General features: G+C 45.4%; 4 protein-coding genes across 9 annotated transcripts in view; 3 read left to right on the top strand and 1 right to left on the bottom strand.

Moving 5' to 3' along the window:
• LOC126997550 (protein espinas-like) overlaps window positions 1–13463 on the top strand; it is a 154980-nt gene extending 141517 nt beyond the window's left edge. For all 4 annotated transcript variants that reach the window (XM_050858718.1, XM_050858717.1, XM_050858715.1 and 1 more), the window contains 5 exons: window positions 1704–1817; window positions 2821–2961; window positions 4413–4616; window positions 7766–7964; window positions 8160–13463. In XM_050858718.1, coding sequence (XP_050714675.1) covers window positions 1704–1817; window positions 2821–2961; window positions 4413–4616; window positions 7766–7964; window positions 8160–10135 — 2634 coding nt within the window. In that variant the 3' untranslated portion in view covers window positions 10136–13463. The remainder of the gene's footprint in view (window positions 1–1703; window positions 1818–2820; window positions 2962–4412; window positions 4617–7765; window positions 7965–8159) is intronic.
• LOC126997551 (uncharacterized) lies at window positions 10870–23636 on the top strand. Of its 2 annotated transcripts, none has more exons than XM_050858719.1 (2): window positions 10870–11009; window positions 21993–23636. In XM_050858719.1, the coding sequence occupies exons 1-2, from the start codon at window positions 10989–10991 to the stop codon at window positions 23316–23318; spliced, it is 1347 nt and encodes a 448-aa protein (XP_050714676.1). In that variant the 5' UTR covers window positions 10870–10988; the 3' UTR covers window positions 23319–23636. The 2 variants fall into 2 exon arrangements, with proteins under 2 accessions (XP_050714676.1, XP_050714677.1); XM_050858720.1 differs by lacking the exon at window positions 10870–11009 and adding an exon at window positions 21412–21657 and having other exon boundaries at window positions 21993–23635.
• LOC126997553 (uncharacterized) lies at window positions 13924–19600 on the bottom strand. Its single transcript, XM_050858721.1, has 4 exons — window positions 19541–19600; window positions 16692–16974; window positions 16198–16305; window positions 13924–14725 (listed from the first exon to the last, which is right to left on the bottom strand). Exons 2-4 carry the CDS (start codon window positions 16911–16913, stop codon window positions 14636–14638), a joined length of 420 nt encoding a protein of 139 aa, XP_050714678.1. The 5' UTR covers window positions 16914–16974; window positions 19541–19600; the 3' UTR covers window positions 13924–14635.
• A 1480-nt stretch (window positions 23637–25116) lies between the features above and the next one.
• LOC126997543 (cyclic AMP-dependent transcription factor ATF-6 alpha-like) overlaps window positions 25117–27500 on the top strand; it is a 30252-nt gene continuing 27868 nt past the window's right edge. For both annotated transcript variants that reach the window (XM_050858704.1, XM_050858703.1), the window contains exon 1: window positions 25117–25331. In XM_050858704.1, the coding sequence (XP_050714661.1) occupies window positions 25217–25331 (115 nt within the window). In that variant the 5' untranslated portion in view covers window positions 25117–25216. The remainder of the gene's footprint in view (window positions 25332–27500) is intronic.

Raw genomic sequence — 27500 nt, 5'->3', positions numbered from 1 at the left:
CTTCTTCCTTTTCTTATATATTTTTTCTTACTCCTCTTTTTTTTCTTTCCCTTTTCTAACTTACCCTTCTTACTATTTTTATGTATAATTTTCCTTCCTCTTTATTTCCTTCATCTCCTTTCCTCCCTTCCCTATCTGCTTATATCTTTTTCATTTTTTAATTTCCTGTTTTTTTCTTATTTTCCTGAGGGACATTACAGCTGCTCTCCTCCCCTTCTTTTTTTTCTTTCCTTCATTTTTCCCTCCTTCCATTTCCCATCTCCTTACCTCCATTATTTTTTCCTCTTTGACAATCTCACAATCTCATCAATATCATCTTCGTATGTGTTTTTTCCTTTCTTCACTTTTTTCCTTTTTTTTTCTTCCCCTCAAAACCTCTTAGCTTGTTTCTTCTTCCTTCACGCCTTAACACACACACACACACACACACACACACACACACACACACACACACACATACACACACACACACAGAAAGCTAATACACACACATCATTTAACTGAGTCCCCCTCCATAAATTCTTCCCCCCCTCCCCCCCTCTCTCTCTCTCTCTCTCTCTCTCTCTCTCTCTCTCTGGAGAGAGAGAGAGAGAGAGAGAGAGAGAGAGAGAGAGAGAGAGAGAGAGAGAGAGTCACTTATCTTTTCCCTGTTACTCTCACTTTCCCCTCTCCCTCTTCCTTCCCCCTCTCTCTCCCTCTCCCTCCCCCCCCTCCTCCCGCTGTCAACACCTCCCTCTCCCACCTTGATGAATGGACTCGCCCTCTTCACTAATTGGCTGATGAATATTAGTAGTTGTAACAGTGTCTCGTTGGCTAGGGGACGGGAAGGGTGGCTGCGTCTCTCTCTCTCTCTCTCTCTCGCTCTCTCAAAAGGTGTTCAATTCTACAGGTGTCTCGCTAACGTGTTTTTAATAGGATTGAAGTCGATTTGAAGGGATTTATGAAGGCGGTGTTAATTAGGCAAAGAGTAAGGTTGTAATTATTGTTTTTTTTTTCATTCTCATATTCCTTTTTTCCCTTTTCAGTTATTATCATTATTATTTTAACTATTATTATTTCATGAGTTGTCTTTAATACTCTTTCTGCAAAGTGTAGTACTCGGGGAATTTGTTTATGTACTTATTTATTTGTTTTGCGTATTCTTATTTACTTTTAGGGAGTCTTTCATGTCTCTAAAAAAGATCAATCATTTCCGTAGGCTTATATGAGGTTGTTTTTGTGTGTTTGTGTGTGTGTGTGTGTGTGTGTGTGTGTGTGTGTGTGTGTGTGTGTGTGTGTGTGTGTGTGTGTGTGTGTGTGTGTGTGTGTGTGTGTGTGTGTATGAGGAGAATCAGGCCTTCCCATATCTAACCTGTCTTCCTTTCCTCATTCAAATACAGTCACCTCTAATTATCTAACCTCTATCTCCTCTTCGTCCCCTATAAGTCGCCCTTCACTTCTCAGGGCTAGCAGAAGTCATATGCAGTTAAGAAAGTAAAACAAACCTCAGTTTTTCTCTTCCCTCTCTCTCGTCCAAGTCACCGCTACTTCATATTACTTAGCCTTCGTCTCGTCTTCTTTCACTCACATGTCCTTCTTTCCTTCTCCTCTTATGTGCTGAAGAAGAACAAACCTCAGATCAACTCCCCCTTCTTCCCTTTCTCTCGTCTAAATCACCTGCACTTATCATCAACTAACCTCGGCCTCGTCTTGTCTCCCCTCAGGTTCATCTCTACTTCTCAGCGCTGGCGGAGGACAAAGTGCCTTATGTCAACTCAGTGGGCGAGAAGTACAGGATACGACAGCTCCTTCACCAGCTTCCCCCCCATGACAACGAGGTAAGGAAGGGGTAGTGGAAAGGGAAAGGGAGGTAAGGAGGCTGGAGAGGGACAGGAGGGGTGGATAAGTAATGAAGGGATGGGTGAGGGAAGGAGAGGGGCAAGAGGAGAGCGAGGAGAAAGGATAGGATGGAAAGGAAGGGAAGGAGAAGATAGTGGATGAAGGAAGGGACGGATAAGTGACGGGCTGAAGAAAGGAAGGGAAGGGATGGAAGAGGAGTGAGGGAAGGAAGGAAGGGTGAAGAGAGGAGTGGAAAGATAAAGAAATTGGAGGAAAGGAGGAAGAGGAAGGAAAAAGGAAATATGTTAAAAGGAATGGAAGAGAGAAGAGAAGAGAAGACAAATAGAGGAAGAGATGATTAAGGGATGATAGAACGTAAGGTTGAGGGATGGAATGGAATGGGGGACGTGGAATTAATGGAACAGATGGGGAATACAGGGGGAGGAGTATGCAGGTATGGGAAGGGTATTTGCAGGAGGAGAAGGGTGAGGAAGAAGGAGGAGGAGAAGGAAGAGGAGGAGAATGAGGAGGAGAAGGGGGTAGAGGAAAAGGAGGAAGGGTAAGATGAGATTATTAAACTGAGTAGGAGGTGGAATTTAGATGGGAAAAATGTTGTTGATGATAAAGATAAAGAGAACATCGAGAGAAAAAAATAAACAAGACCTAGAATAAAACAACTACAATCCCCCGTTTTCTATCATATGGCCAGTAAACAAAGAAAACGGTAAACAAATACATCTCAAAAACCTAAAGACGGCATTATCAGACGCTTTCGAATCTCACGTCAACTATTTCCAAAGGCCAAATGAGGAGATTAATCTGGTTCTAATGACTGTTCTTTTAGGGTCAAGGTACAGAAGAATGGCCAGATTACCACCTGGGTCATAAAAGTACCCCTAGCAATACCCAGAACTCCTAGAAAAGCTCAAATATGTGTGTTTGGGCGCCGAGGAGCTAAAAAATATGACCCTGTAGTCTTGACCGTCGTTTTCTCGCTTTCAGGTTCGCTACTGCAACGGTCTGAGCGATGAGGAGAAGAAGGAACTCCGTCTCTTCTCGGCGCAGAGGAAGAGGGAGTCCCTGGGCCGAGGATCCGTGAAGCAGCTGCCTGTCAACCTACATACGAGCATGACCTGCGCTAACGTATGTGTGTGTGTGTTTGGGGGTAGGGGGATGTGGTGAAGGTTGTGTTTGTTTATGATGGGGGAAGATGGAAGTATGTGTGTGTGTGGGGGGGGGAGGGGGTAGGGTATGTGTGTGTTTGTGTGTGCGTGTGTGTGTTTGGCCTTGTCCGTCTGTTTGTCAGTGTGTTAGTGTGTTTGTCCGTTTTATTACCAAGGTTGATGTCTCTCCTTCAGGTCTTGTGATTCTCTTTCTGTCTGTTTGTTCTCTCTCTGCAACTATTTCTCTTCTTCTACTACTACTACTACTACTACTACTACTACTACTACTACATCTATATCAACAGCAGTAATAAAAACAATAATAGACATACCAACCATATAAGAACGAACGAACGAACGAACACACGCGAGGCATTCATAATTGTTTCATCACCGGAATGTCAAAAAAAAAAAAAAGAGATAAAAAAGAATGGTCAGAATGTGATGGAATTGGATGAAAAAAAAAACACCAGTGATCACACGTCATGAATAAAACACACACACACACACACACACACACACACACACACACACACACACGCACGCACGCACGCACACACACGATGAGATTGCCTGCCCGTATAATAATTTGTCATATGCGCGTCAAAATGTCAAGGAAAGGAAGATAAATTATGATATTGGAGAAAAATGAAAAAAAATATAAAACTTGAAATTAAATAAGAAAGAATAGATAATACAACGGAACGATAGATACACAGACTCTCTAATGTATAAGTGAATAACCATTGAATAGATTGACCAACAGAGAAACCGATAAATGAATAAATAAATAAATAAATACAAAGAGAGTAGATTCCATAGAGAATGAAAAATGTATAACCGGCAACCCCCTTGAGGAATACATGACCCCCCCTCTTCCGTGTGTGTGTGTGTGTGTGTGTGTGTGTGTGTGTGTGTGTGTGTGACGAGTAAGGCAAATATATTCATTAAAGTGACAAATAGTTGCTGGAGTCATATGTCAAGTGTGAGGAGGAGGAGGAGGAAGAGGAGGAGGAGGGGGAAGAGGAAGAGGAAGAGGAAGAGGAGGAGAAGAGGGGAGAAATGGTGATATGAGTCATCGGGGAGGTGGAAGAAGGAAAGGGAAAATGAAGGGAAAGAGAAGGAAGGAAGGAAGGAAGGAAAATGCAGGGAAATGGGAAGTAGTGATTAGAGAGAGAGAGAGAGAGAGAGAGAGAGAGAGAGAGAGAGAGAGAGAGAGAGAGAGAGAGAGAGAGAGAGAGAGAGAGAGAGAGAGAGAGAGAGAGAGAGAGAAATAACGAAGCAGAGACCTTATGGAATGCAGAATGAAATATGGAAGATAAAGAAACATCATTAGCATCCTTACTGCCTCACAATCCCCATCACCATCATCACCATCATCATCATCAGTACCTCCCCCACCACACCCCTTACACGCCCATCCCATTACAGTGTGGCGAGGGCGTGGGCGGCGGAGACATCGTGGTGGTGGCGGCGCGGGCTGGTCCCAACGCCTGCTGGCACCCCGCTTGCTTCAACTGTCATGTGTGTCGAGAGCTTCTGGTGGACCTTATTTACTTCTGGAAGGACGCCCACCTCTACTGCGGCAGACACCACGCTGAGTCGCTGAAGCCCCGCTGTGCCGCCTGTGACGAGGTAGGTGACGCCCGTAGACCTGTAAGAGAGAAGTTTGCCTGTTATGTAAGGTGTCTGTAAGAGTTCCCGTGATGTGAGGTATGTAATGTGCGGAGATTTTTGTGTGAGGGACGAGCACAAGGTTCTTTACACGTATTTGGCTGGTTATTTAGAGGGAAAAGGGAGGTGAAACGTGCAGCAAAAGGAAGTACAGAACCCAGGATGTTTGTAGAGATGGAAGGAGAGGAAAGATGAGGTAAAAATGTTTTAGATTGCATATAAAAAGAAGGAAGGCTAGTGAAACATACAGTAGAGGAAGTACACAGCCCAAGGATGTCTGAAAATAGGGAAGGAGAGGAAAGATAAGGGAAGAAATAGTGTTTTAGACCGTATATACAGTAAACAGAGAATTGGTAAGCTAATGAGATATACAGTAAAGGAGACACACAATCCGGGGATGTCTGAAGCAACGGAGGTGAAAGAAAGAAGAAAGGTTAGGAGGGAAAGGGAAAAAAAAGTAGTAGTGAGACATACAGTAAAGGAACCTTACAATCCATGCAGGGTGTTTGAAGCTATGGTGGTGAAATAAGGAAGAAAGGGCTGAAGGGAAAGGAAAGAAGGGGAAGAAAGAGTGAGTTAGAGGCACTGTGGCAGATACGTGCGTGCTGTGTGGAATGAGAAGCAGGAGGTACTGCCGGCTGGGACGAGGCGGAAGCTTAATTGAAAGTAGTGTTAATCTACCGCCTGTGGGGAGCTAACGGCGGGGGCTTTGCGGGCGACGGGCTCTTGGGGCGAGTGTTAAGGAGAGGTGTTGGTTTGAGTACGTGAATGGGTTGTGATAGAGGTGAGTTTTGGGGTGAGTGGTGAGTAGAGGCGTTTGTGTAAGGGCTTGGAGAGGGTGTGATCGGGCAGAGTTCCTTGTTATGTTAGAGTAGAGGCGTTGGTGTGAGGTCGTGGAGAGGGTGTCATAGGGCAGAGTTCCTTGTTTTGTTAGAGTAGAGGCGTTGGTGTGAGGTCGTGGAGAGGGTGTCATAGAGTTTCTTGTTTTGTTAGAGTAGAGGCGTTGGTGTGAGGTCGTGGAGTGGGTGTCATAGGGCAGAGTTCCTTGTTATGTTAGAGTAGAGGCGGAGGTCGTGGAGAGTGTCATCGAATAGTTTCTGGTTTTATTGGAGTAGAAGCGTTGGAGAGAGGAAATAAACTTAAATAAATTGAAAATCCTTAAATATTTTCAATTTTGAGTGCTTTTGTTAATGAATTCGTGTATTTGAAGAATGAACAAAACACTAGAAAAAACAAACTACAACACGAAACCATCTCCAAATTAATAACAAAAAAGCTATAAAAAAAATCGAAATACTAAAAAAATAGACTATCTCTCCTCTTTTGACTTCTTTAATATTCGTGTATTAGAAGGGTAAAAAAAAAAAAAAGTAGAAGAAAAACTATGACAAGCAGGAACCAATCTCCGAAACCGCCTCATCTTTTATTCCCTGCAGAGTCAAGGGAAGGAAGTACTAAAAGTCGCCACCAGGGAACCGTTTTCTCTAATGAGCTCAGTTACGGCGCGCAAGGGGGAACTTTCTTAATTTGCCGCGACAGGAGGGTTGGGTTAAGATATAATGCTTCATGTGTCCATATTTTTCTTGCCTCTCCCGCTCCTCTTTTACCTTATATATATTAATTCTGAAAGGGGTAACTATAAAAAGGCTTCGATGTTGGGATAAAGCATTCTATTGTGTTAAAGATATTCACTAAAACTTTATATATATAGAAAGTTATTAGAGATGAACGAAGGATATAATCAATTACATCTCGTGAGAGAGAGAGAGAGAGAGAGAGAGAGAGAGAGAGAGAGAGAGAGAGAGAGAGAGATGAACAATGCAGTCATCTTCTCTACAGAGCCAATGTCACACACACACACACACACACACACACAACGGCTGATTGGAGACAGACGTGCCGGGAGAGAAACGTGTTCCTCTTAATTAGGAGGGAAAAGGGGGGAGAGAAGGAGGGAGAAGGGAGAGAGAAGGAAAGGAGGGAGAGAGGGAAAGAAAGGGGAAAGGGAAGATGGAGGGAGAGAGGAGAGGAGGAGAGAGAGGAAGGAGGAGAGAAGGAAGGAAGAGGAAGAGAGAAGGTAAGAGAGAGAGAGAGAGAGAGAGAGGGAGAGTGTTGGTTCACAGCAAATTGTGTCTTAATCTCCTGGGATAGAGAAAGGGTTGTTTGTTTGTTTCTCTGTCTCTCTCTCTCATTTTCTTAATATCTTTCAGTTCTTCGTAAATAATCCTTCTCCCTCTAACTGTCTAATCCCTTCGTTATTTTTATCCTTTTCTCCCTTCCCCCCTTCCTTCCTTCCTTCCCTCCTTCCTTCCTTCCTTCCTTCCCTTTCTTCATCCCTCTGGTGCCAATGTGATATTATTACCACTGCTTAAATCCCTTCCTTGCTCCCTTCTCTCTCTCTCTCTCTCAAAAAGATGAGAGAGAGAGAGAGAGAGAGAGAGAGAGAGAGAGAGAGAGAGAGAGAGAGAGAGAGAGAGAGAGAGAGAGAGACTAACAATCCTAGGTCATCAAGGGAAAGGTTTTATTGCCTACCTCATTTAATCAAGATGGTGTGTGTGTGTGTGTGTGTGTGTGTGTGTGTGTGTGTGTGTGTGTGTGTGTGTGTGTGTGTGTGTGTGTGTGTGTGACTGGGTCTTTCTCATATTGCGTCATGTTATATTTTTTCCCTTCTCCTCTTCCTCCATCATCATCATCATCATCATCATCATTGTGGACTCCTGAAGGGTTGGGATGAGGCGCGTGTGTTATGAGGTGCGAGGGATTGAGGCGAGGAGGAGCAGGAGGGGCAGGGGGAGGAGGGAAGAGAGGAAGGAAGGGTAGCAGAGGAGGAGGGAAGGAGAGAGAGAGAGAGAGAGAGAGAGAGAGAGAGAGAGAGAGAGAGAGAGAGAGAGAGAGAGAGAGAGAGAGAGAGAGAGAGAGAGAGAATAGATCTACATTTCAATTATCTATTCACGAAGATACGGCGTAGATAAAACATTAAAGATCCTTACGTTGTTACCCTCTCATCCCCTTTCCCACCAGAGACTCAAGGGCCAGTGCGACGGAGATGAGCACCGAGGCCACGCGCAGGTATACCATATGCCGTCAACTTTACCTTTACCTCTCGACAGATCATCTTGGCGGACGAGTGCACGGAGGCCGAGGGGCGGGCGTGGCACATGAAGCACTTCGCCTGCTTCGAGTGTGACCGGCAGCTGGGCGGGCAGCGCTACATCATGCGGGATGGCCGGCCCTTCTGCCTGCATTGCTTCGACGCCATGTTCGCCGAGTACTGCGACACCTGCGGCGACCCGATCGGCGTGGACCAAGGTGAGGGTGGTGAGTGTGTTGTTGTGTGGTGGTGGTAGTAATGTTTATAAAGGGGAGTTTAGTTGTACGGTAGTGAGGATTTTAGTAGTAGTAGTAGTAGTAATAATAGTAGTAGTAGTTGCAGTAATAGTAGTGGTAGTAGTAGTAGTGCTGGTCTGGTCATGGCACTCACCTCTTCCCTTCACTCCCCCTCAGGCCAAATGACCCACGAGGGCCAGCACTGGCACGCCACGGAGTCCTGCTTCTGCTGCCACACGTGCCGCGCCTCCCTACTGGGGCGTCCCTTCCTGCCCCGCCGCGGCGCCATCTTCTGCTCCATCGCCTGCAGCAAGGGCGAACCTCCAACGCCCTCGGACAGCACCTCCAACACGCCCGTGGCGCCCACTGCTCCACCCCTTCGCCCTGGCGACCCAGACCGCCGCACGTCCCTCTGTTACGACGCCTCAGACTCCACGCTCACCTCAGTGACTTCCCCGCTCGGGGGGCGGGGCATTCGACCCCCGGGGCATGACTCCTCCGACCTCAGTGACGGAGCGTCGCCCCTGCCCGCTCGCCGCGCCGCCGCCCCGACTCAGGCCTTAGCTCCGGATGGCTCAACTGGGGCTCGCTCCCCGCTACCCCGCCGCCAGACTGGGGTGTCCCCTACACCGGAGGCTCCTGCCAGCACCCCTGAGTCCCCGGGGCCTCGCTCCCCTCGCCTCAGCCGCAGGACCTCTAATGCCTCGGGCCCCGCCGCTCGAGTGGCCCGTGAAGACTCCTTCCTGTCGAGGCCTCGTGTCCAGGCCGTGTCCAGGGAACCCTCTCTCTGCGGACCCCATGGGGCACAGCCTCCAGGCCTACCGTCCCCACCGCTCCCTGGCAGCCCCCGCTCCGGGCCTCTCAGTGATGCCGCCCCCCATTCCCGCCCCGCAAGCGAGGGTGTGGCCTCCCCCGCCTCGCCCCGCTCGCCCCGTCCTCCCAGACACCCTCTTGATTCCCCCCGTGGCCTCTCTGACCCAGGCTCCTCTCGGGTCCCCTCGGAGGTGGGCGGCTCTCGCGCCGCGTCTGAAATGGGTTCTCCTCGCCCTGGCCTTCGCACCCTGGCGGCCGTTGGAGGCGGCGAGGAAAGTCGTGGGCCGCTGATGCGTTCCCCTCGCATGGGTCGCAAGGCGCTGCAGCACTCCCCTCGCGGGGGTCGGCGCGCCGACGCGGGCACTGTGTCCTCGTCGTGCCAGACTTCACCGCCGTCGCCGCCTTCACCTCCTGGCTCTCCACCCCAGCAACCTGCCACCTCCACGCCTGCGGGCGAGGGCAGTGGACTTGATCGTTTGGTGCTGGAGCGGTCCTTAGGTCGCTTGTTGGCCCAGCGAGGCCTCACGCTGTTGCGGGAGGCGGCGGCGGGAGGAGGGGGAGGCATAGAGGCGCTGCTTCAGGCTCCCGATGATCTCTCGGGGCCCGCGCGTCGCCAGCCCCTTGACCTCTCCGCTCTGTCCGACCTCAATTTGGAGGCTCTGCTGGCGCCGGGCGAGGCCACCGCCCACACGTCCATGCCAGACCTCAGTCAGCAAGGCGAATCCTCCGCCTCATCCTCGCCTGCCAACACGCCCACCCCCGGCCCGCCCAGGAAGAGCTCCCTCTCCTCCCGACACAAGGATCGACACAACCGCTCAGTTAGGTTTGACCCCGCTCAGGTGGGCGCCGAAGCCCCCTCACGCCCCTCCCATGACGCCCGAGGCTCCTCGTCCTCCTCTTCCTCCTCGGGCTCGGCGCCCACCGCCCTTGAGGTTCCCCCCGCGGACGGTGCAGCGTCCAGGTGCCGCGGACGACGTCACCGATCCCACAGCTCCAACGGCTTCCCGCGTTCCCGCTCCTACTCCGGCACGGCGCCGCCTGAAGGAGGCTCCGGGGGCGCTGCGCCCCGCAAGGCCCCCTCAGCCCCGGGACTGGAGGCGGCACCTTGGGACACTGAGTCTGTGTGCTCCACGTGTTCGTCTTCCTCCTCAGACGAGTTTGATTACGAGTTACCGCCGCGTCGTGCCTACGGCGGAGTGCGTATCAGCTACGTGCCCAACGATGCGCTGGCCTACGCGCGGCGGCAGGCGGGGCAGGCCCAGGGCGGAGCGACGGGGCCCAGTTCCCCCTCGCCCCGCCGCAAGGCGGGCGAGAAGGACAAAAACTGTATTATCTCATGATGTCCGCCACTCCCCCTCATCCTCGTGGCCTCCCCGCTGGCCACAGCCAAGTGCGCTTATGTGTGTGTGCATATGACATTGTGTGGTGTGCCTCGCCCCGCCCCCCGCGACGCCGCCAGCACGCCCCCCTGCGGCCCCCCGCGGCTCCGGTTACTTGTCTACCTCGCGCCCTGACGCCGCTCTCCCTGCGAGAGTGTTCGTACAGGTCCCGCCTCGCCCCGCCCCACCTGTCGCGACACAGTTGTAAGGAAACGTGTTCGAGAAGCCCACGAGAGTGCCAAGAATATCGTCTTCCAGGCCTTGTGTGTGTGTGTGTGTGTGTGTGTGTGGCGGCGCACGGCAGCCACACACCACTGGTCGCGTGTGTTACGGGTCTTGTGTGACGTGATGGAGGAGGGTCTTGAGTGTCCCTTCAAGGTTGTTCATTGTTACTGTTCCCGTTCTTTTGCTCCACTAAGTATTAATCTACAGTGTAACTTTTGTTGTGTACATTTTGATGCGTGTAAGTACCTCGAGGTAGACTAGGCCAGCCAAGCCTGTAGGTAGTTCAAGAAGTTTGAATACTCAACATTACTTTAAGTTTGTTCTGTGGATTCTTTTATATAGTACATACATTTCCATTCCTTCCAAAGATATTTTTTCCTCTCTCTGACTTCAGTTTTCACCCTTTCCAACGGGGTTGTGTCTTCCTCTTGCGCGGTTCAAACCAATGAAGCTCGAACTGAAGCTTCATTTGGCAGTGTAGTGCATGGCTTACCTTGTGTTGTGTTCTATCCTGACTCCATCACATCTGCCCATTCTGTCTTCCTCTCCTCACCATCTGCAGAGGCTATAGTCGATTCACAACCCTCACATGAGCTGCTCAGTCCCTAAAGTGAGTGTGCATGCAGTGTTTCTTGAGTCCAAAGTAACGGGTGTCATTGTATACTTTGGTGTCCTTTCTGTCCATGGCCCCGTGAACACCAGATTGGCTTGGAACGTAACCTGACCCAGTGAACACCTAACCTAGCCATACCTTGTGAACACCTAATCTAACACTTAACACCTATTTAGCACAAAATCAAAAGTGTTCTATCATTGTGAGCACCTAACCTAACCTGGCCCTGTGAACACCCAGACTGGCTTGGAACATAATCTGACCCAGCGAATACTTAAGCTAAACGACCATACCTTCTAAGCACCTAACCTGACCTAGCCCTGTGAACACCTATTTGGCTTAGAATCAAAGCCCCCCCCCTCCCCTTTCCTCACATGGTTACTCCCCAAGTTAGCCTTTCCTCAGTATGTCATCTGAGGTTAAAGTTCTAAAAATGGAATTAAAAGGCTAATATTTATACTAACTTTGCAGGCCACCTCACTGTTAGGTTTCTGATATCATTTTTGGATTGGTGTTTATACATAGATTTACACATATATTCAGACCACACAGAGCCCTTTATAGTTTCATGTTTGATTCCAAGTTAGTTTACCTGAGGATAATTTGCTTTGTTGTGATGGGTGTTAAAAAGATCATATCAAAACAAGGAAAACTTTGGTGCATGGACAGTTAGTATATGTGCTAAATTCAACCTAATTACAAGGGAAACCTGTAAAAAATTGTGCCTTCGAGTAACATACATCACCTTTGAAAACAACATTATCTTACAATGGAAAATATTTACTTTGACTTTTTTATGTTATTTATCCATACGAGGGAATGTTTCGATATCACTTATGCACCTGACTCCCCTTACCTTACTTTACTAACCTTTTTAAATTTCAATAGTTTACCCTTCATTATATTCTTTTTCCATCTTTCCTTCCTCCTTATCCTTACCTCTTATCCTTCTTTTGACCTGTTCCGCTCTGTATCGCTTCTTAGGTCCTTGATTTTTATTCACACTCGGATACTTCTCTTTGCACTATCCGTTTCTTTTCTTTGGAAGGTTTTGGAAATAATGATGTGGCAAGATTACGTCAACAGAAAAGTATCTAAAAAAAGACTTCCGTAATGAATGAAACGCCTTTTTTGTGTTCCGTCAATGTCATTTCAGATTTGACGCTTTTTTAAGGTGTCATGTGTGAGCATAAAGATAATAGCTACCGTTTTTGAGGTTTGCAAGTGACCAGGTGTGTTGTGGCATACCTGGGGAGCATTGTTAGAGTCTTGCCATGTCAGTCGTGTTCTCAGGTGTGTGTGTGGGAGGCAGGTGTGGGGCAGGTGTGTCGATTAACGAGGATATCACCTTAAAAGTGTGCATGCTTGTGATAGGTGTGTGTGTGCAGGTGTGTGTGGGTATGTGTGTGCGCTGATGTGCCTGATGTCTTTTTTTTTTTATGTCAGCTGCCCACCAAGTGTTCAGTATTGTTTACAAAAAAGAGTAAGTTTGTATAGTTTGTAAAATTTATCGACAAATGACATTTCTCTCCACCCTTCTTCTTTCCCCCTCTATTGTTTACTATGGCTGTGTCTCTATCCAATGAAATGGTTGTAAGGGAATTCTGCTTTTAAAAGTATTACCTAAAAAAATCTGGGCTATATTGATTTTGTTATTAGGTAGAAAGTTATAAATATTCTTCAGTGTTTGTTAAAGTGGTAGAATTCTCTCTCTGTGTCTCTCTCTCCGCCACTGAAACCACTAGGCATTATAAAACACTGATGTATTTTGCTTTTTGTATTGCTGCAATGTCTGTCACTATTTGCTGACATTGAAAATTCGGGCAAGACCAAAGCATATAGAAAAGATATCCGTTATGGCAGCTATGGCAGAAGTTGTAGTCAAATCCACATCGAAATGACGGGCTTCCAGATTGTGTCGTGTCCTCGCATATTATAAACAAATCATGGCCCAAAGATTATGTGCTTGAATTGAGTCTTTGAGGTGTACATTCTGGTGTCCTTGGGCTGATAATCTTCGGTCATAGTTTACATAAGAAGTAATCGGACACTCCATATGACCATTAAAGAGAAAAGTTAGATTCCCTCATAACAAAACCTCATTGGTATTGAGGCATGGCTGTAGTGTTCCTTTCCTCCCCCTGAAGAAGTTTGTATATTCACTGTATATATATATTTTAGTTTGTTTTGTATTATAAGCTTTGATGCAGTTTGTTTCCTGTAGTGTGCCGAGACCGCAAGCGAGTTGTTTATATGTGTAAAGACTTGAACATATTCCCTGTAAATTAGCCTTGCTTTTAAATGGGTTAGTGGTTTGTAAATATGCTACTGTTACTACTACTACTACGTCTACTACTGTATTGCCGCTGCTGCTGCTGCTGCTCTCGCTGCTGCTGCACTGCTGCTACTACTGTTAAGATATGAGAAAAAGGAATAATATGTTCTCTGATATTTGAGTTGTTTTATGTCCCTTTCCTTTTGTAGTGTGTGTTGGTTGAGAATACAATTTAAGTAGATGAGGCATACATTTTTTTTACAGTAAAGGAAGTAGCTCAGGGCAAAAATATATAAGAACAAAAAAGCCCAACTGAAATGAGTTTTTTGGATGATTTAATTCAGTGTTTGAAAAATTTGAGGAATAAAATTTTTTGTATTAGAGGAGATGAAACAAGAGTCAGTTAATTTGTTTGGTTAACAGTTGGCATTGCAAAACATGTGAACTATTAAGTAGATGACGACTTGTGTTCTTAACCCTCTTCGTCACAGGATTATTGATGCTGTTGTTAGAAGAATCATTTGCGGTTACTTGCCTTGTACGTCAGGTTAATAGTGCATTCAGGTACACACTTCAGTTTTTCTTTCTGTAATTTGTTTCTCAGTTTGGTCTCAGTATGGTTTCTAGCCTGCTACAGTTGAAACCTCACACAACAATCTCAGTGTGGGTGTGATGAGAGTGCTTGGGATAAGGTGATGTCATGGTGCATATTTCAGTGTTATTCTTTATTTTGTCTATGCGTCACAGTGGTTTCTAGTCTACTATTACTGGCACCCCACAGAACAATCTCTAGTGAGTGTGTGATGACAGTGCTGAGTATGAGGGGATAAATTTATGTTAGCCAAGACCACTTTTAACTGTACACTTCTATTTTCTTGTGTTAGCTTTGATTCACTATGGTTTTCTTGTCTACTTCTATTGTCATCACACTGAACAATCTAGTGAGCATATGATAACAGTACTGAGGATAAGGTGATGAATTTATGCAGGGCTAATATTGCTTTCAACACACTTATATTTTCATTTTGCCATGGCCATATTCTCAAACTTTTTAGGCATACACACCAACATTAGGCATTCATAGAGATTGTGGTGGGGCGTGCAATGGGCAGTTTCATGAGCATAGTGATAGTAAGATAAGGCTTTTGCACCATAAATATGAAAAACACTCATGATAATCCAACTAATCTCCTTTGTGACTTTTGGGAAATATATATAGTTGTTGTGAGAGCTGAAATCATTTGAGAATATGGTTTTTGGTCTTGTATTGTCACCTCACGGAACAGTCTCTAGTGAATGTGTGGTGAAAATATTGGGGATGAGTTGATGGGTTTGTTCAGGTCATCAGTCAGGTCTTGTAACACTTCCTCTTCCTCCGGTGGGCATTGCTGAACCTCCGTCCTTTGGCTCCTATTTGCTGGGTTTCTTCCTCTATGGCCTGAAACAAATTAAGTATATGAGGGAACTGCGCAGGAAGGAGGATATCGATATGGGGTTGATCAGAGGGATGTTTGTTGCATCTCTGAATAATGGGCTTGGTGAGATTTGGATTTTGAATAAAGACTGAAAGGGAAAAATGAAAAGTGTCTGTTAATATAGTGAGATAGGGTTAGTTGAGAAGTTTTTGAGATGTGGAAACTATGGATGAGAGTTGTGAGTAGGGTGAAGGCTTATTGGTGAGATTTGGATTTTGAATGAGGACTGAAGAGGAAGGATGAGACTTGAATGTGTTAATGTAGTGATGGGCAAGGGTAAGTTGAGGGGGTTTTGATATGTATAAATGATAGATGACTGTTGTGAGTGGGGTGAATTAAGGCTTATTGGTGAGATTTGGATTTTGAATGAGGACTGAAAGGGTAAGATGGGACCTGAATGTGTTAATGTAGTGATGGGTAAGGGTTAGTTGAGGGAGTCTTGATATGTGTAAATGATAAATGAAGGTTGTGATTAGGGTGAAGGCTTATATTGGTGAGATTTGGATTTTGAATGAGGACTGAAAGGGTAAGATGGGACTTGAATATGTTAATGTAGTGATGGGCAAAGGTTAATTGAGGGAGTTTTGATATGTGTAAATGATAGATGAAGGTTTTGAGTGGGGTGGAAATGGTGAGGTGTGAATGTTCATGTAGAGTAGCAAGAGGTACTAAAGATGTCGGAAGATTTTTGTTAGTAGAGCCTTTCTGGTATCTGTAAGAAGTCTAATACTCCCTGTTTCAATCTTTTATATCTTCAATAATTCAGTAATACATTGGTCAGCGTTAAACTCTACACTGACCTTTATTATTTTGCTTCTGTTATATGTGAGTTTGTCGGAGTATATTTTATGACCTGTTTATTTGTTAACATGATTTTGGTATTTATATGCATGAAGTGTTTCTGAGGCGATACTAAGGTAAATGGAGAGGGTATAATAGTGCGTTTTATAAGGTAGGAGGCGTTTCGAGGTTTGTATTTTGGTACTTAAATTTAGACCAGTTTATGCTTTCCCAATACGTTTTCTACAGTTCTCATTTAAAGGCAGTTTAATGAGTAACTTTGCTGTTTTGGCAGTATACCGACTAGAACCTCATATCGCCTGTAGGATTCAAAAGGAGGCAGACGAAGATAAGGAAGAGGAAGAGAATGAGGAAGAATTAGATCACCACAAGGAAGAAAAAAACACTAGGGACAAGAATAAAAGAAGATTTTGAAAAGGAAGGAAATACTGAAGGAAAATTATAAAGGGAGGAAGAAATAAAAGAAAAAAATGAACAAGAAGATGATGGAAAAGAAGATGAAGAAAAAGAAAGAAAATAGAAGAAGAAAAAGAAGACTGAAAAACATACATCATTATTACCAGACAAAACACAAAACACCACCACCACCACCACCACCACCAACAACAACAACAACAGCAACAAGGTCACTCACAGAGGCAGGGGGGTTGAGGATGAGGGTCAGCAGACGTTGACCCTCCCGAAGCAAGGTCACGGTGGAGGGGGCATGGCGGGAGGTCATCTCGTCTGTATACAGCATCACCTGCGGAGGTCAAAAGATGGAAAACAACTGCGTCTGTCTGTATATATGTCTGTTTGTCTGTCTGTTTGCATTCATGACTGTTGGTTTGTTTGTCTCTTTGTTTGTAGGCCTATCTGTGGATCTCATTTCCTTCCCCTCTCTCTCTCTCTCTTCATAATTATACACCTTACTGCCTTCCTACCTGTTTATCTATCTATCTTTCTATCCATCTGTCTCAATCTTTCTTTTTCTTTCATTCTTTATTTCTATCTAGTATCTCCTTTTGTACCCATCCACTCACCTCCATCTATCTTTTTCTATCATCTATCTATGTATCTATCTATCTATCTATCTATCTTTCAATCCTTCTAGTATCTCAGTATCTCCTTTTCTTCCAATCATCGAACCTGCATGAAGACTGAGGGCAGGACGATGGTGATATTGAGGACCCAGAACAGCACGATTCCCTTCACCACGAGCAGCCACTCCCACCAGTGCAGACCCGCGCCCCACATCAGCGCCTGACTGACGGCGGGCGGCAGGGAGATGGTGGTGGAGCCGAAGGATATGAAGAGGTCCTTAGCTACGTCCCTGGCTGCGTCCTCTTCGACTCCTCCTGCCGCTACCATGGTCCTCTGTCTGTCTGTCTGTCTGTTTGTCTTTTGTTGTTGTTTTCTTTGCTGGATGTGTCTGTGGAAAATGAGTTATTATTATTATTAGTAGTAGTAATGTTGTTGTTTCTATCATTATTGTTATTATTGTTTTTTTTATTATCATCATTATTATCTTTGTTAGACGTGTGTATTGGACTGGTGCCATACATTCTCTCTCTCTCTCTCTCTCTCTCTCTCTCTCTCTCTCTCTCTCTCTCTCTCTCTCTCTCTCTCTCTCTCTCTCTCTCTCTCTCTCTCTCTCTCTCTCTCTCTCTCTCTCTCTCTCTACTCTCCCGCTCTACAACAGTTTAGTCAGACCCCACTTGGAATATGCGGTACAGTTTTGGTCCCCCCACCATGCAAAGGATATTGCTAAATTAGAAGGTTTTCAGCGTCGGGCAACGAAAATGATCCCTTCCTTGCGCAACAAATCCTACGAAGAAAGGCTTTCTACCCTTAACATGTTCTCTCTTGAGAAACGTCGCCTCCGAGGAAAACTGATCGAATGTTTTAAAATACTTAATGGTTTCACGAATGTAGACAGATCAACATTGTTTATGATCGATGACACTCTGCGCACGAGGAACAATGGCGTAAAACTCAGATGTAGACAAGTAAATTCAGACTGCACCAAATTTTTCTTCACCAACGTTGTAGTGCGAGAATGGTATAAGCTTCCACCATCAGTGGTCCAGTGTAACACGATTGACTCCTTCAAAAATAAGCTCGACCGTCACTTCCTTCAACTTAATATCAACTAACGTAGAAATGCAACGTTTTGGAGTCTTCTGATTAATGTAAAATCACTTAGGTTTAAGGACAGACCACCAAGTCTGGACCATGGGGTCTGTGTGGTCTGATTTTCTATGTAAATCTATGTAAATCTCTCTCTCTCTCTCTCTCTCTCTCTCTCTCTCTCTCTCTCTCTCTCTCTCTCTCTCTCTCTCGTTCCTCCCAACCCATCACTCCTCCTCTCCCTATTTCCTTCCCTCCCTCCGTTAGTTTCTCCTCCCCTGCATTTCCCTCCCCTTTCCGTTATATGGGGAGAGAGAACGGGACAGTAATAAATGGGGAGGAGGAGGAGGAGGAGGAAGAAGAAAAGGGTGGGAAAGGAAGGAATGGAAAGTATATAGGGAAGATAATTTTGGTGATGGAGTGAGAAAGAGGAGAAATAAGGAACAGATGGTGTGTGTGTGTGTGTGTGTGTGTGTGTGTGTGTGTGTGTGTGTGTGTGTGTGTGTGTGTGTGTGTGTGTGTGTGTGAAAAGCTACTAATCATAAAAGTTTACCACATATTTCGTTTTAAGAGAGAGAGAGAGAGAGAGAGAGAGAGAGAGAGAGAGAGAGAGAGAGAGAGAGAGAGAGAGAGAGATTATTCACTATTGTATCATATGTAAGATTTCCTTCATTCTTAGCTAAAGGGATATATAATACAAATGGGAAAGATATATGTACATGTAGAAACAATAAAAAAAATATATCACCTATGCAGTTACGCGGATAAGCAAAAAAGTCATTCGGTATCATAAATATTATATACCACCACCGCCACAACCACCACCAAATCATCATCATCATCATCATTATTATCATCATTCTTTTTAGTCATCGTCATTGTCATCATCGTCATCATCCGTGTGTGTCGGTCCTGTTTAGCGTAACAGTTAACGGTAAACAGATTTTGGTGTCTCATTTGTGGGTCATCTAGTAAACCGATGTGCAGTGACGTAACTCCCTGCTTCCCATATCTCTCTCTCTCTCTCTCTCTCTCTCTCTCTCTCTCTCTTCGGAGGGCGGATACCACTACATAAAGACGCACCTCAGTGGCTGATAGGTTCACGAGCTAATGCGACTGAGATGAGCACTAAGGCCACGTGCAGCTATAGCGTGTGCTCTAAAAAATCTGACGGGTCTTGGAGGTCCTCTTGGCAAAAAGTCCGAAAAAATTGGAAAAAAAGAGCTCAGATGGATGGGACGCCTTTCTCCTTTTCCTCTTTAATTTATTCTTATTTCATGCCTACCAACAAGAAACTAACTAGCTAACTAAATTACTGAATACTTAGTTAACTGACGGACCGAACAACTAATTAAGTGAACGAACTTATAGCTAACCCCTTCCCTCCTTTTCATCTTGTTTCTATTATTCTATTTATTTATTATCTACCTACCGTCCTACCATCAAAACAAAGTAACTATATTTCATAGCTAACTAACCAAATGGCTGATTACTTGATTAACTGACGGAATAAACGACCACCTAACTGAACCAACTGGGTAGGTAATTGCTATACCAACTACTCTAGCAACTAACTAAATAGCTAACTGACTTAACTGCCAACATAAACAAACTAGCTCACTAACCAACTGACTATTTACTTGATTAACTTACGGACTTAACAACTAGCTAACTGAACTAACTAGATATGTGACTACTGGAATCACTATCCTAGCAACAAACTAACTCGCTAACTACCTAACTACCAACATAACAAACTACATAACTAACCAACTGGCAGACTTAACAACTAGCTAATGGGACTAACTAAGCAATTTCTAAACTAACTACTCTTAACTATCTAACTACCTTGTTCGGGGCATACTCACGGACAGACCAGCGACTGATTGTATTGCACCTTCTCTCTTCCACTGCTGCGGTCACACTGTCGTTATGTGTTACTCCGAACTTACTCGTTACCGCCTCAGCTCCTCCTCCTTCTCCTCCTTCATGTTTCCTCCTCCTCCTCCTCCTCTTTCTCCTCAGCATCATCAGATTGTCACTTACCACTACTGTTATATCTCCGTCACCGTCATTTTCTCTTGGACTATTGGGTATTCGCTCCGATTATTCTTATTCACTCCTCGGTCCTTGGTGTTACTGGTGCATATGTATATTTTGGGTGTAGAATCTTCTCTCATTGCACTTCCACACATGGGTTTATTTATATTAAGAGTGTGTGGTTTTACGTGTAGGAAGAATGTCAGTGTATATTCTTCACTTTTTTTTCGTTTAGCTATCTTTTGTGCATATTTATAGACATTTTTAAATATTAATTATATGGTTTGCTGCGTTAAGAATAATGTAAATGGGTTTTTCTATATATATATGTTCATTTCCTTGTTCAGTGGTCATCTGTATAGACATTTCTTTTATCCTCCTCGTCCTCGTCCTCTTCGTCCTCCTCCTCGTCCTCGTTCTCCTCCTGGCCAGTCAGACCGGGAATGTGCTTGCTGCCACAGGGAACTGGTTGACAACAGGAGTGGATCGGGTTACACCACAACTCGTACTTGGAATGAGGGAGGGCAGATCATAATAATAATAATAATAATAATAATAATAATAATAATAATAATAATAATAATAATAATAATAATAATAATAATGCTGATAAAATATTGCTTGGTTGTTTTCATTGTTACTAAGTTTCTTTCTTTTCTTCTTGTTCTTGTTGTTTTGATCTTCTTCTTCTTCTTCTTCTTCTTCTTCTTCTTTTTCTTCGTTTTCTTCTTCGTATTCTTCGCATGCCTATTCGTATTCGTATTTTTCCTATTTGAATTTCAGTTGACAGTTTTGTACATCTATTACTAATTCATTATTAAGAAAAAATATCAATAAAACAATGATCCTCAATTAATAGGCCCATTCATATACCTGTATAAAAAAAAGAACTACGACTTCCGATTGAAACGTTCTTTTTTCTTTATACTTGTGCTTTATAGCGTTTTTGTTGCTCAGATGAAAAACCTTTGAAAGTATAACGAAGTGGAACCGTTCCCACGCGAAGACGATCAAACACGCAGCTCATCCTTTCCCGTTCCGCCGGACCACCAAGGCCACCGCTAAACCACCTGGCCAGGCCACCCACCACTCGGCGGGGCGCTGAGGGAGGCGGCGAAGGGGGCGAGGACTCCACAGGGCCAAACCTCCACTGACATAACTTCTATTTTCGTAAATACATAATCCAATTCTTTTTCCCCATTTTTCCCCAATGACCTCTCCTCCTCCTCCTCCTCCTCCTCCTCCTCCTCACGCCTCCCTTTCCCTCCTGCCCCTCCCTCCACCCCTCCGTGAGTCAGTACCCATCGGTGTTATGTTTCACTTCGAGTATTGTTTCGGGATTCCCTTATGGCTCCAGTTCTTAGTTTCAAGGTCATTTTTTTATTGCATTCCACAGTTTTTTTTATGTTATTATTGTTACACAATAGTGTAGTTACTGATGATGAAAGTATACATACATACATATATATATATATCTATATATATATATATATATATATATATATATATATATATATATATATATATATATATATATATATATATATATATATATATATATATATATATATATATATATATATATATATATATTCTCTACAGTGCAAGGTTGCTTCCTTGAAACTGTCTTACGTGGCTAAACAGGGAGGGGATTGAAGCGTGCCTACCGGGGGCGGCTGAAGAGCAGGCAGGGTGGTATATAAAGCAGGTCTTGCTGCTCATCCAACAACACAACCGCCGCCGCCTTTTCTTCCTATCGTTGCTCATGTCCATACTCCTGCTCCTGCTACTCAGGAGAGAGCCTCAGTAGTGGATATTTGCTCTTCTGTGTGCCTCTTCCTCCTGTTCCTCCTCCTACTCCTCCCGCCCCCTCCTCTCCTCTTCCACTTCCTTCTTCGCATTTACTTTTTCCGGATTTTTGACAATCAACATGATGCTGGCCATGGTATGTACAGACAGATAGGTAGTAGTAGTAGTAGTAGTAGTAGTAGTAGTAATATTATTATTATTATTATAATTAGTGGTAGTAGTAGTAGTAGTAGTAGCTGTAGTAGTAGTAGCAGTAGTAGTAGCTGTTGTAGTAGTAGTAGTAATAGTAGTATGTTTATAATTGTTGATTAATGATTTCCTGCCTCTTGAGCAATCCTTCACTTGACGCATGGTTATTCCAGGAGCGCCATGTCACCAGGTAGGTGAATGCAAATAAATCTATTGGTGTATTGTTGAGAGGTGCAAAATAAACAAAACCCATTCAAATTAACTGTCTTCATTTCGGTCCAGATTTTGGTGACACTTTTGGCAGCGGCGTCTTCCCTGTCGGTGCCGCAACGGTCGTTCGTCAAGCTGTCTTCCAAACCTTCCGCCACCCAGCAGCAGGCGCAGCAGGAAAGGACCGACCCTCGCCTGTCCTTCAACTACCGATACCGCGTGGAGGCGCCGGACACTGGCGATGAGAAGAGCCACCAGGAGGCACTCCAAGACGGCGTGCTGGTGGGCGCGTACTCACTGGTGCAGCCAGACGGCACTCTGCGCACCGTCACCTACAGCGCCGACGACACTTCAGGCTTCAAAGCTGACGTTCAGTTCCAAGAAGGCTACGCTGACCCCCTCCTGCAGCAGCAGCGGAGGCTCACCCAAGGTAGTGTGGCACCGCTGGCTGGCACTCCCCACACCGGGTCCAGGCTGGAGGGCGTTGGCAGAGCTGGTGACACCGCTGCCTCGGCACCCGCACCGCATCACGCCCTGGCCCAGGACCCAGGCGCCTTCACCTCTGGAGGCAGGCAGAGTGCCGCCTCCCCCGCCCATAGTGGAACTCTCGCGAGTGGATATCCTGGCGCTCTTTCCCAGAAGGACTCCACCTTTGGTAGCGGAGCACCGGATTCTCAGGCTCAGCGGCAATCCACCTCCGGTAGTGGAATTTCTGGTGCTCAGGCTCAACAGGAATCCACCCTTGGTAGTGGAACCTCTGACCTTCCTCTTCAGCAAGACTCCGCCTCCAGTAGTGAAATTTTAGGGCCTCACGGGTCTGTCATAGGCGAGGGCACTTCTTTCACCGCTGGTTCATCTGTCTCGGCCGTCTCCACCTCGCCAGTTGCCAGGGCCAGTGATGAAGGCAATAGCAGCTCACAGGGCTCTTCCACAGATGTCTCTGCTGAGACGGGCGGCACCTTCGTCAAGTGGGACGCCAGCAGCCTTCCAGTACAGCACAGTCCTCACAAGCCTCAAGCCTACGCGGGGGCCGTTCATCAGTCTCAAAGCCTTAGATCCTTTCCCAGTGGCAGCGTTTCTTCCCATAATGTCCAGATACAAAGTTTTCCTTTCTCTGGGATGAGTCCAGTGGAGTCTTCTTTCAAAGGGAGTGCTTTATCTTCCTTCTCATCGTCATCGTTCCCATCGTCGTCGTCCTCCTCCACATCATTTGCCTCGTCATCGGTACTACAGTTGTCCAAGGCGCCAGACCCCTACTCCACTACCATCACCAAGGACCGCGTCTCAGGCTCCCACTTTGCCAAGACAGCAAACCTCGGCACCCTGGAACTGGCTAAACGTAACTACGATGATCAGACCTACACCTACCGGCTCTCCTTCTTCCCCGTCAGGCAGTAGCTCCACCACAACTTCACGCGCCGAGGCCCTGCTGTAGTCACTGTAGTTCCTTTGCTAATATGGACCATACATCATCATCATCATCGGCGGTGCATGGCCTCAGCGGCTGTTATCGGATGGCCACATGGCAGCTATTGTTATCTTGACAATTAGATAGTTAACATTCGTTTTTAAAAGTTTTATTTTTTATTTTTTTTATATATTTAGGGAACAAAACACAGGAACTCACTAGAAAACGGATTTTTTCTTCTCCACCCATTTCCTCTCTAACTATTGTGTTAGTGGTATATGTGAGCCATCATGACTGTGTGTGTGTGTGTGTGTGTGTGTGTGAGAGAGAGAGAGAGAGAGAGAGAGAGAGAGAGAGAGAGAGAGAGAGAGAGAGAGAGAGAGAGAGAGAGAGAGAGAGAGAGAGAGAGAGAGAGAGAGAGAGAGAGAGAGTGTGTAGAAAATGCATTCATTGAAAAAAAGAATATAACTGAAGAACTTTTTTTAATAGCTAGATGGGACGAGAGTAATGGGAGTAATGTTAGTGAATAAAGAAGACATGGAAGACCTAAGTAAGATAGATCGGATTAGGTGAAAAACAACAACTGAACAAAATTATGCTAGATTATATATTAACGGAGGTACGAAAACTTAACATATGAGAGAATAAGCAAGATAGGAAACAAAAGTGTATTCAGGAAAACTCACAAGCGTCATAATAAAATACCTCCTTATCCTGCCATTTGCCGTGTGTTTCGTATGTTGTAAAATGCATGGAAGAACTTGTATGGGATGATTAGAGGTTTAAAAGCTAATTATACGATAGCGTGAGAAATGCAGGAGATAAACACGTATTTTTCCCTCTTAACTCGATCATATTTAACGTCTTTTGGCAGCGTTTCTCTCTTAAATCATCCCTTGCGCAGCCCACACATAGGAACTCTGGTTTTCCTCCCTTCTCCTCCTTTTCCATCTCTCCTTTTCCCTATTACGTCTCCTCTCTTCTCATCACGTTATTTTGTCACCTCTGTCTTCATTCTCTTACTATCCTGCACCTCCTTTCCCATCTCTCCTTTTCCCTATTTTGTTTCCTCTTTTCCATCACGCAGTTTTGTCACCTCCGTCTTCTTTCTTTTCGATATGTTGTTATTTCCTATTACTCCATTTAAACCATTTCATCTCTACTATATCTAACTTTATCCTCCGGCACTTTCTCCACTGGCCGTTAATCTTTTTTTTTATCTTCACATAGTTATACTGGTTATTCTATCGTCTTATACTCTTAACAAATAGTAGAGTCAAGAGAACACTAGCATAACTATTCTATTCAAACGTGTTCATCTAAGCTAAATCCAACTTTTTTTTCTTCGGCGCATGCTCTGCTAATGGCCGCCTCAGCTCCATACATCAATTTCTAGCTCTTGTATACTCTTTCTCTTAACATTTACCGAACAGTAGAGTCGAGATAAGAACACTAGTGTCTCCCTTAAAAAAAAAAAAAAAATACCGTTCTGTACGTGTCTCCAACTCCAGCTGAGTTCTTCGGCGCATTTTCCACTGGCTCCCACCACCGCTAGCATCATCATCTATACCATTACTCTCAACAACACTAGGTAAGGTAAGGTAAGATAAGTTAAGCTCCATACATCAATCTCTGGTCTTGTATATACGCTTTCCCTAACACATTATACTGAATAAGATAGGTGGGAGGAATACAAGCATCTCCCTTCAAATATCACCGTTCTCTATGCGGCTTCAAGGTGTGGAGGCCACGCTCGCCACGCTGCCCACAGATGGAGGCACCAACACCTCTCTGACAGTATCACAGCAGACACACATCGAGGAGGGGTGTGCCTGGCCTCCTCTTCCCTATTTCCACAGCCCCCGTCCCTATTACAAGCCCCGCCACCATGTACGTCAAGAGCGAGCCGGACTGTGACTTCGACATCAACATGGAGATGATGACAGACATGGAGACTCATCTACTTCGCGAGGAGCTCTTCGGCAATTCCTGCATCCCGTCTGGTAGGTGCTGGTGTGCTCACATGTCGATTTTTCCTCCTCCCTGCCACCCCTCCCTCTGATACCAGTGTCCAGACTGGTCGATTTTCCTCCTCCCTACCACCAGCATCCCTCTCATCTCATCTCGTTCTTCTACAGATGTCAGTTTTCTATCTTCACAGCATCCCGGTATGATTGGTGGTCTCCCATATCGACTTTTTTTCCTCCTTTTCGTTCCCGCCTCCTCCTTATCTAACCTCATATTCATCTTTCCTGAGTGGTCTGTGACAGCTCCCTAGTCCCACCTGTGCGTTATCAGGCCGGGGAACCTTATAACGTTGAATATATGGAGTTTAGTTGAGTAGGTGTAGGCGTGTGTGTCAGTAGTATCATGCCGTTTGTGGGCGTGTGGACAATGCCATCCAGTTTTTGACTCATCCAGGACACGATATTATTTTTTGTGTGGGTGAATAGTCGGGAACGGTGACAGTGGCTACCCAGGCTGTCATTTCGGCGTCAGTGGCAGGCTGGGGGCGTGTGTGGAAGTGGTTCAGAGGAGGCAGCCGAGGCATGCCAACCCAGCCCATGCCGGTGTGTTGACGTGTTCTTGTGGCTCCTCCTCCTCTTCCTCCTCCCGCCCCAAACACGCACCACATTTTTTCCTTTTTTCCTGCGTAGTGTCCTCGACTTGCCTACCCGCCTCACTTACTGTCCCATCATGCGTGTGTCTCAAGGTCTAAGTCATATTTTATCGGTCTGGTTTGAGTGCATGCTTGAAAATGGTGTATATAGCGTCCTGTATATATCTCGTTGGCACCCAGTAACTGTTCTGCGTTGGTATGCCTTCTCATGTTATTCCGTCCGTGTCCGCCCTTCTACACGAGCTGAGACCACATATGTCATTCCTGAAGCCTGCCATTCGTGCCTGGTACCCATGTGCGAGGTGAATGGCAGGATAATGATGCTTTAATAACTCCTCGTTGGCACCAGTCCGGCACGCTGGCTGGCGGGTTGGTTGCTGTGCGTTGGTGGAAGAGAGATTTCACCTGTTTTTTGTTCTACCAAGAGGAAATAATTGTTTTGACCTTCCCTGCTTGTCTGTGCCTGCTTACCGACTTTTCCCTCCGTGCCTATATGGTGCCAACGTAACATTACCTACTATTCTGATTAAACGTTTGGTATCGCATTTGACTTTTCCGTTGGGCGTGCAAATGGAGCCCTTCCTGTCGCTCTTCTGTCTGCTTATCTTTTCCTGTCTCTGCTCGTGTGTGTAATGCCTCCTCCTCCTCTTGCTACTGTCATTGTTATAGGACAGAGTTCTTAATGAATTTATGTACTAGTCAGTTGCCACTTCGTGGGTTGGGTTAATGAAGGGGAAGGGTGTTAGGCTTATAATAAGTTCAACGTGGGATAGGCCAGTTTTTGAAGATAGTAGTAGTAGTAGGATGAGGAAGAAGAAGAGGAAGAGGAGTGCTATGCTGTAATATTAATTTTAATGGTTGTTTCTATAGTAACGAAATGCGATCGAGGAAAACAGTTAAGGTCTTGATGGGTTGAATCTTAAAAAAAAACTCGCTCATTGGGAAGGCTTCTTTGGTGTACCGGTAAATGATAACGGTTGCTCCTTTACATCAACCCGATACGATAGATTAATATATAGTAAAATACCCGACTTCTTTCATTCTTTCGTCTACTTATCAAACCACTCGACAAGGAGAGGGTGAATGAGAGGAGGAGGAGAGCAAGTGGATAGATAAACATATATATTGTAATACCCGACTAGCAGAGGAAGTGTGAGGGAGGAAAGAGGGCAGCAAACAGACTGGCAAGACGTGAAGTGTTTACATCAAATGACATCTGGGAGGGAAGGATGAAGAGGAGGAGGAAGAGGAGGAGGAAAAGAAGGCGTGGCCGTAGTATGTGAGGCGGGGCAGGCACAGTAACCAACCCCCAGCAACAGTCTTATAATAGTTGACCCCTCCTTTTATTATATTACTCCGTGACGTGGTGCATAATATGATTCGTGGACGTACGTGGCGGTAGTGCAGAGATATGGCTTCCTAAACCTTTCGCTATAATCACCATTTTTATTCTTGCTGCAAAGGGGAAAGATAGAATGTAGTGAAGGGTTTTGCTTTATTCGACTGATGATTGTTAGAGGAGAAAGGGTAAAGGAGGAAGATGGAAGACTAA

This window comes from Eriocheir sinensis, chromosome 12 (genome assembly GCF_024679095.1).
Source record: "Eriocheir sinensis breed Jianghai 21 chromosome 12, ASM2467909v1, whole genome shotgun sequence".
Lineage (NCBI taxonomy): Eukaryota > Metazoa > Arthropoda > Malacostraca > Decapoda > Varunidae > Eriocheir > Eriocheir sinensis.
This window is presented reverse-complemented; position numbering and strand designations above follow the sequence as displayed.